Source organism: Lepidochelys olivacea (assembly GCF_965140295.1).
Source record: "Lepidochelys olivacea isolate rLepOli2 genome assembly, chromosome: 7".
Lineage (NCBI taxonomy): Eukaryota > Metazoa > Chordata > Testudines > Cheloniidae > Lepidochelys > Lepidochelys olivacea.
The window spans coordinates 57,450,964-57,460,526 of NC_140417.1; the positions used below are offsets into that span (position 1 = coordinate 57,450,964).

The following is a 9,563-nucleotide window of genomic DNA, read 5'->3' on the forward strand; positions in this document are numbered from 1 at the left end:
GGCCTAAAATTTCCCCCCATCAAAGTCAATCATCCACATGACCTTGGAGGAAGCCCATGAGATTGGAATTAGCACTGGATATTAGCTGGGTGTTGATAAATCTCTAACACTTGCCTTTATTTGAGGGGAGGGTGTAGCACTCTGTATCTGAAAGCAGCACCCTGGAACCCCCATATCCACTCCTGTCATAGGATTATGATATATTTCATACACAGCATGCCATGTAAGATATTATATGAAAGGTCATGATCTGCTGAAACCCACTGTTCTGTCCAAATATGTATATCATTAGTGAGTATGAAGTTAGGAGATTTTGCTCTATGGTTGTTACTGAAATATGTTGTACACTTGAGAGTTGGCAACTGCCAGTTCTCCAGTGACAACAAAGGAGGGGATCCACTCCCAGGAGGGTGTTAAACTACCATTAATCAGCGAGGGACTTTTAAACAAGGGATTTACAGTGCTGTAAGAGAGCTGCACAAGCATCACACAATGGGGGATTGCTCCACTCTGTGACTCAGCAAAGCCCACCAGGACATATCTGAGCTAGTGTTTTCCAGGTACATGGACTGCGGATATAAAATAGGGGACAGTGGCTTCATGCTTTTGCCTTTCTCCTCCCCCACCTACACTGGAAGCAAAAACAATGCTGGGAAGACCAAGCCTTGAACTGAGGAGACTGGTCCCAGGCTTAAAGGGGAAGCCTATGTGTTAAGGATTGTAACCTACCTGCAACATCCAGTGGGGTGAGAACAGCTTGATCCAAACACTGGACAGTCTAATGAGGTTCAGGATTTAGACTGCGTGCTTACCTTTTATTTTCTTTTGTAACTCTCTCTGACCTTTTGTGCCTACCACTTATAATGACTTAAAATCTATCTTTCCGTAGTTAATAAACCTCTTTTATACTTTACCTAAAACAGTGTGTTTTGGTTAAAGTGCTTGGGAAATCTCAGTTCAGTTTACAAAGGCTAGTGCATGTCCTCTTCACATCGAGGGAGGGCTGGACTGGGTAATGAACTTACACTGGTCGGGCTTCTGACCACAGCAAGACGGTACAGCTCTGAGGTGCAAGGCTGCGCGTTTGGGAGATTTGCTGGTGCTTTTCTCTGTGTGATTCATGAAAGGCTCAGGGAGCATTCACGCTATGTATCTGCCTGTGGGACTCCACATGCTGTTGTACTCAGCGATAACAGCTCACAAAGGGGGTTGCTGCTTGTCACTAGCAAAGCATTATGAAAGACAGCCCAGGCTGGAACGTTAAGGGAGGATCAATGGTACCCCAGTTCCAGGTTGTATGGCGGGAATCCCATCACAGAGGGGGCCATCTGACAGCCCTGGAATGCGAAGGCTCCTGTTACCCATAGACCAGGCACCTTCTTGTCAGTGGCAGCAGAGGTTTCTCCTGCACAAACACATACACTTTCCCCCAGCCCAGTAGCCTTAACTTGGACTGGAGGTGAGAAAGGAATCCAGTCACAATGTCTTACTCAGGCTGAGGACCCTGTGCTGAGACCGCCCCTGAGGAGGCAGAGTAATGCCAGTTGTGGTGGTGCTTTTCAAATGTGGACACCTGTCTATGCAAATTGAAGTAACACACCCATCCCCAAACACCTCTCAGTTTCACATAAACCAGTGAACAGCTTGCACACAGCGCTAATGTGGGTTACGTCCAGCCCCAGCCAGATTTGGTCTGGTGACTTAAGGGACAGGGGTCTGTATCCATTAGAGATCCCTTGAGCCATGTAATCCCCTCATCTCTCCAAAACTTAAAATTGCGTGTGTCCGTGGGGTACCTTCTATTTCTGGGTATTTCAGAAGAATCAGGAGTCCATGTCTCAGGGTGAGGCTCGATGTCCCTGTTCCAGCAAAGAATAAATCCATTGTGCTTCCTAACAAGTTATCAGTGTTAAATTCTGACTGGCCGTTCTGTCGTTCCTGCAGAGAGAGACTTGTTATAGTTGTTTGATCATTGACTGTAAGTGTGGGATCTATTCATACAGGCCCAAAGTCTCTCATCTTCTACCTGCTCTGTGACCCACTCGGCATCTATATAAAAATCCTTACAGAAAATGGGCCACAGCCCTGGAGATTGCAGTAGCACTGCTGGGGTGTTTTGGGTCATTGCTGTGGAAATATATGGCCTTTTCTATTAGGGGAGAATTGGAGCATTACTTTTACCTGGTTAGTTTCCATCTGTATTTTTAACTGTTATTGATTCCCTTTGCTTTCATAGTTTGTTTGATTGGGCAGCAATAATGCCCTTGAAAACTTTGAACTAGAAAGGAAACCAAATGTTTCTAACCAATTTTTAGCCTTCGAGCCAGAAGGATTGAGTCTGATGCTCCAAAGAAAGTGAGATCCCCATTGAAAAGGCAGATGCCTGGCTACCTGCTGACCGAGAGGTGCAGTGGTAGAACATCGAAGAGGCTGTTGCTGTAAAATATTGCAGGAGATTAGCAGGTGGGGTTTCCAAAGAAGCTGGTAATAGCTTAGGTCTGTGGGTGTCGGCATAGGAAGCCATTAGAAACTGCTTTCTTCTACTAATCCCACTGATGCTAACACAGGCCAGTAAAAATGCTTCTGTCCACCTTGTAAATAAAACCCTTTCAATGGCTAACCTCCAACAGAGCCAGCCTATACATTGCCAAATGCTGTTGATACCTGCATTGGGTGCTCTGTCCTTTTAAGACATGTATACACTGCAATAAAAGACCCACGGCTGGCCTGGGTCAGCTGACTTGGGCTTGTGGGGATCGGGTTGAGGGTTGCTATAATATTGCAGTGTAGACATATGGGCTAGGGCTGCCACCCAGGCTCTGAGGCCCACAAAGAAGGAACAATCCCAGAGCTTGGGCTGCAGGCCAAGCACCAACATCTACACTGCAATTTTATAACCCTTCAGCCTGAGCCCTTCAAGCCCAAGTCAGCTGACCTGGGCCAGCCATGGCTGTACTGTGGGTCTTTCATTGCAGTGTGCACATAAGCTTAGATTTGTCTTACTCACTGGTGTAGTCCCACTGGCATCACCGGCACTACTCACACAAATGAGGTGAGCAGGGCTTGCCTTTCAGAATGTAAATCCCAGCGACAGAGACCAGGTCTGCCTTTGGGTCTTGTACAGAGTGATAAATACCCACGATATGTATAACCCACTCCACAGCAAAGGGAAGGGCGGCTGCCCTCACATACCTGTTCCATTTTGATGAGGAAAGCATCGATGAAGTCTCGAGGGCAGCTGAGATCCAGAGACTCTTCGTGCATCTTCACTCTCTCCAGAACAAATCTTTTAAACTCCTCCGAATTTTTAACTAACTTCTGGTGAGGCCCAGGTATATAATCCATGAGAGTTGGGAAAAAATTGTACAGCTAGAATGATGGAAGGAAAAGCACATCTTGGTTTATCTGGACACACCAAATAATCAATTGACCCAATTGACTCAGTTACAGCAGCACAATACAATACTTTTGTGGCACGTTCCTGTGCAAATGCATTCGAAAGAACGTCTCATGCTTCACTAACTCATTCTACTCAATACACACATATTCCTCACAGAAATTGCAGTGACACTCAGTTCTATTCGCTACAATAATCTCCATTATTTCCAATACAAAAGCATCACCAATACAAACGTGCTGTTCTTGAAAATCACACTCAAGTTCCCAAACCTAGCTCAGATTTTCATAGGCAGAAATAAAACGTAAAAGATATCTTAGTCTTCCTCAGGTTGGAGTCAAGGGGCCAAATCTCTGCTGCTAGAACTCCATTGATTTTGACTGAGTTCAACTGTTGTGCATTTGGTGAGATTTTCAGCAATGGGATGTGTGGGTGGCTGTGTACTAGAAACGAAAAGGAGTTTGCTTTGCAGGTGAGGAATGTGACCACATTCAGGTATCCCATTGTGAATATACTAAGGCATGTGAATTGCAATGATTTGGATGCTAATGTTTTAATTGGCAGTTTCCTTGATTTTTACCAAGAGTGTTGAAAGGGAAAGTCCTTGAGCAAACGTAATTCTGAGGAAATGAAGTGGTTTGTGTGGGAATTTAAATAATCCTTAGAAACAAGTTTGAGGCTGGGATTGGTAATAGCTGCCGCCTTATGAGGAGAACAGGAACATTATGGGAACGAAATAATTATTTAAGGAAAAGTAACAGTGAAAGAAAGAAAGATCTATCCCTTCCCCCATTACAAAGGAGAAGAGTGGAAAAAACCACTGAACACACCTGTCCCAGGAAAGAGCGGAAGAGTTCATTGTTTTCCTCTGTGAGACTAATGAATGCCAGAAACTTCTGATCTTCATAGTCAAACCGGTTCCCAAAGACAATGGAGCAGATGATGTTGGAGACAGCATGGGTGAGAGGGATGGTTGGGTCAAAGGGTCGCTCTGCAACAAAACCAAACCAGAGTCCAATTTTTAATTCAGTATTTTCACCTACAGCATCACATCCATTGATGTTATTGGAAAGTTCTGGATGTCCTGGCCCCAGACCGAGAGTGCAGTCCCGAATATTCATTGGGGAGGGTGAGTTTTGGTGTCACAGTTCCAGGGTGAGCTGCGCTTTAGACCCCTCTCAGCCCCTCTCCAGACCCCACCTCAGGTGACAGGCTGAGTTCCTGCCCTGCTCTGAATGGGAGGAACCCCGCAATCTAACCACCCTTGGACTGGATAGCTGAGCGGCAGACTTGCTACTTCCCAACTATATTAGCATGACAGGCTGCTCCCTGTTGGATGCTAGTTTCTGTCTGGGAAGACAATACTTTGCCAATTAACTGAAGCTAAGCTGGGGCTGTTCTCAAACTAACAGCTTCTCCATTATTACCAGTGGCATTCTCTCTGATCATACTTATCTTTGCCATTATTTTATTTCCTCTTGCTGTTCCCCTTTCAGCCTCCTTTTTGCTTAATTCTGTACAGTCAGGCAGGATAATATCACACAGGTAAACTGAGGCGCACAAGGTATTTATGAAAAATAACACAGATATTTCCCTCATTCTCCACCTACAGCTTCCCCAATGCTATCTCTGTAAATTTATATTAAATAATTATCCCCATTTTGCTGGGAATCAGTTTTCACACTGTCTCCTTTGGTGCTCTCTGCCTGACACACTCTGGTCTGACCAGGGACCATCAGTCCATCTCCGAGTGAGGACTGCCTGTCTGCCGCGGGCTCTTTACACAGGCCTGACAGACAGTATCCCATTCAGAACAGGATCCTGCATTCAGAGGACTCTGCCTGAGCCATTGCTTGTAGCATCGTCACAAACTCCTGTAATGCAGCAGGGCCTATGCAGTATTCAAGGGAATTGTCTACAAGATTTCACCCCTCTGACTTGAGACCACTTTGCACAGAGAAAACATCCAGAAGCAGCATTTTCTCCATGCAGTGTGTTCTCGCCTCACAGCAGACTCCTGCTCCTGGCCCTCACCCAGGCAGATTTCTTTTGGGTCATTATCTACAGGAGCAGCTGCCCTTGGCTCAGGATACACACGTGGCAACAGCAGTAAAGTGGCTCTCCCTTGTTTCTGAATCACGGGTGGGGAAGGTTCTCCGTGTATTCTCCTCTCATACACACAATTCACCGAGACGGACAGTCAACTTCATTTTAGCCCTTAATGGCATACTGTATATTGCAAGAGGTGGGATGGTCTTGTGGTTAAGGCAGTGGCCTGGGTCTCAGGAAATCTGGATACAATTCCCAGCTCTGCCACAAACTTCCAGGTGTGACCTCGAGCAAGTCGCTTAATCTCTCTGTGTTTCAGTTCCCCATCTCTAAAAGAGAGAAAATAATTCTTCCTTTCTCCACTTTTTCTTCGTCATGTGTATTTAATATGTACGTTGCTTGGGGCAGGGACTGTCTCAAACTGTTTGTTAGCACAACCCATAGGCGAAGGAGCCCCAGTCTTGGCTGGGACCTCTAGAAACTAATAGAACATAAATAAATAAATAATAAAATCATCATCTCCTCTTAGGAAGCACTGTAAATTTACACAGTGATTTCAAACTTTCCTCGGGAGACCATCCCCATGCAATGTAGGAGTCAGACTCGTATCAGACATCTAGCAGAGAAGAAAATCAGAATAAGCAAGCTGTAGGCCTCAGTGTCTTATTAGCCCAACACACGGAAGATAAACTAATCCACTCTAACATGGTTCACTGTGTTAGCTTCTGCCTACTCTGGACAAACATTTTCCATTTGCCCGTTGGCCACAGATCAGAGGGTCGAAAACATGGGAAATAACAGCCAGGAAAGGTCATCTCGGGAACTTTTCTCACATATTTTTCCTTTATATTAAACACAGTTTGTTATATGTGCAGCTAATGGCTTGAGTTATAAGGTGTTTGAACCAAAGTTAAGATCACAAAATAAAGGAAGACAGGAGTCTTTAGCTGACTCCTCAGTTTCCGAATTACAAGCAGCAATTCCCCACCGTGTGTTTTTTTGAGCCTTTCCACCAGAAAACAGGCTTCCTCCTGGATCCGTTCCTCAATGCTTTTCTTCCCCATCCCAAAGTTTCTGAGCGTGGTGAGGGCAAATCGGCGAAGCTGCTTCCACCGCTCCCCATTGCTGAATATAATGCCTGGAAAAGGGAGGAGAATAGGAAAGAAGGGTGGGGGCAGACTCAATTTGCTAAATTTCTAACCTAGGGAAACATGGGTCATTGAAAGGTTCAACGTCAAGGCAAACATTATTGTATTTGTGTTCTACTGGAGACCCTGGATTACATTTTTTCTGTATGAAACTCAAAATCCCACACGTTAATCTCATTGCTGTTTATAGCAATTATGAACAAGAAAAATAATTCCATTGATTGCCATGCGCAATGGCTATATTTTGTTCTCTAACACAGTGTAAACTGTCACAGTAATTAGAGCAAAGTAGATATACTGGTACCCATGTAAAAATAAGAAATACACTGGACATGAATAAGTGGCTATAGTGAGTATCCCTCAAAGAGCAGGACTAAATGAAACACCAACAGTCTTCTCAGTCGTGTTCTCCACATACAGAGAACATCAGCGCTACATGCTGAAGTTGTTAGCAATGTACCTGCTCCTTTGGCAAGCTTGTCAACCAGTGCTAGTTTTCCTCTTCCACTGAACTCATCCCCTTGATCAATCAAAGCTTCCTTCACAGCCTCCTGTCCATACAGCACCACAACCCGCTGTGAGCCTAAGCATATTGTGAAAACCGGGCCGTACTTTGCACTGAGCTGTAAAAGATTAACACAAAGGACCAATATGTTTTTACTAAATCCACTTAAGAATAAGGAGGAGAGTGGATCTAATTACAAACTGATGGAAGAGCTCTCCTGCCACCAAGGACTACACTCAAAAAGGGATATAAACACCTAGATGAAAAATGTTGCTCCTCAAAACCCTCAGCTAATCCTCTAGGCCAGCAGTTCTCAAAGTCATTTGATCGCGCCCCCCTTCTTTGTGTCTGTAGTCATTTACGGCCACCCCCACCCCACAAGTACATATACCGCCCCCCAGCTCTGAAGGCGAAGCAGAGCAGCAGAAGCTGCTGGCTCGGTGCCCAGCTCTGAAGGCAGCACCATGCCAGCAGCAGCACAGAAGTAAGGGTGGCAATGTGAAGTGACATTCATCAATATAGTCCCTAAGACTTAGCGCCACATTGGCACCCTTACTTCTGCGCTGCTACTGTCACCCCAGAGCTAACAGCCAGAACCCCACCTCTTCCCAGTGAGGGATTGGCAGGGGGGCAGGAAGGAGACCCCAAGCCCTGGTGGCAGAGCTCTGGCTGTCAGCCCCGGTGGCGGAGTTCTATCTGTCCCCTTTATCCTTGCCTCCAGGGTGTGCAGGATCCTTTGGCACGAGCCCAGCCACCCAAGACTGACAGCCAGAGCTCTTTAAAAAACAAAACAAACCAAAAAAACCCCACCCAACTCACACCTCCTTTGACCCATTCCCATGCCTCCCTTGTGTGGTCCACCACATGGTTTGAGAACCACAACTTAGTGGGAATGGTACTCACCTAGGATGTGGGAGAGCTGGGTTTAATTCCCCCCCATACCCGATGTAAAGAAGGGATCAAACTGGGTCTCTCCTCTCTTTGGAGAGTGCCCTAAACCACCTCGCTGTGGGTCATTCTGGAGCAGAACTCTCTCCATCTTTCCTGTTGAAGCTGTTCCATTGCATATCAATGAGTGAACAGTCATTGGGAAAGGAACTTGGGTCTCCCACATCCTGGGTGAGTGACCTAGGCCTAACCACTAGGATATAGAGTCAGTCTCACTCTCTCTCTGGAGCAGCTGCCAAGGAAAGGTGAGTCCACCAGAACGCTGGATCTGAGTCCTCCTATAAGGAATTCCCGGAGGCACTTATAAAATCTGTGGCTGGGCATGCACACGGCTACCTCAGTCCTTATGGCCAGCGCCTAACACACGCCTGAGCCCTGTCTGGATCCTCAAATGCAGTGTTGCCCTCCCTCGCTCATCTGCTCTTAAAGCTCACCTAACAGATTAGATCCATACAACATGCACCAGAAGAGGAGGAGGAGGTGCCTCCCCCCTCTCCCGCCCCAATCACTTTTAGTTTAGTGGGAATGCTACTCACCTGAGATGTGGGAGAGCCGGGTTTAATTCTCCCCCATACCTGATGTGAAGAAGGGATCTGAATCCAGGTCTCCCCTCTCTTTGGAGAGTGCCCTAAACCACCACGCTGTGGGTCATTCTGGAAAGGGGCTCTCTGTCTTTCCCGTTGAAGCCATTCCATTGCATATAAATAACTGAATAGTCATTGGGAAAGAAACTTGGGTCTCCCACATCCTGGGTGAGCGACCTAACCACAAGGATACAGAGTTAGTCTCATTCTCTCTGTAGCCCAATGACTATGTTAACTTGACAGAATACAGCAACAGTGTAGGCCTTACCCTTGTTCTGCGAAGAAGGCAAGTATCATTAGATCAGTTTTACAAGTGGGAAACACACAAATAACTTCAGTGGTTTCCCGAGGCGCACACATGGAATCATTTGCAGAGCTGGGACCAGAACCAAAGCCTGCTGTCTGCCAGTTTACTGCTTAACCCACCAGACCACACTCCCCACTGCAGGATAACCTGTACAGGCTGCAACACAACTGAGAGGGCATAGTCTGGTTTACCTGTGAATAAGACACATTATCATAAAAATAACACATTGCCAGGAACAGGTTGTATCTAGCATTCAAGATTAAATATTTCTGTGGAAAAAATATTCAACCTTAAACATGAGGAGTTGAGCCACTGCGCAAACCCCAGAAATTTCAGAGTTCTCTTTCCACAGTCTCTGCTTAAAACCCACCTGAGCCAAAGCCCTGGTTAAGGAGAAAGCCCCCTTACCTCATGTATAGACTGGGGCAAGTTCCTCATATTCAGCTGCAGCGTGTTCCCTATGATGGGAAAAGCAACAGGGCCAGGTGGCAGCTTCCCATTTCCAGACACCTTTCTCCATGCTGAAAGGAAAAGAAGGCAAGAGACACAAATCACCAGGAAAACACTTGTTGCTCCCAGAGGTTCCATTGCAGAGTGTAGCAATTATTCCAGGTTCTGGCAGGGG

General features: G+C 46.1%; 1 protein-coding gene across 1 annotated transcript in view; it reads right to left on the minus strand.

Annotated features, from left to right (window-relative positions):
- Positions 1-9,563, minus strand: part of LOC311523232 (uncharacterized protein) — a 50,191-nt gene extending 40,628 nt beyond the window's left edge. Inside the window, exons 1-6 of the mRNA XM_084633007.1 lie at positions 9,347-9,563; positions 7,055-7,217; positions 6,435-6,584; positions 4,228-4,388; positions 3,193-3,369; positions 1,797-1,938 (exon numbers count right to left, since the gene is read on the minus strand). Of these exons, the coding sequence (XP_084489133.1) occupies positions 1,797-1,938; positions 3,193-3,369; positions 4,228-4,388; positions 6,435-6,584; positions 7,055-7,217; positions 9,347-9,526 (973 nt within the window). The 5' untranslated portion in view covers positions 9,527-9,563. The remainder of the gene's footprint in view (positions 1-1,796; positions 1,939-3,192; positions 3,370-4,227; positions 4,389-6,434; positions 6,585-7,054; positions 7,218-9,346) is intronic.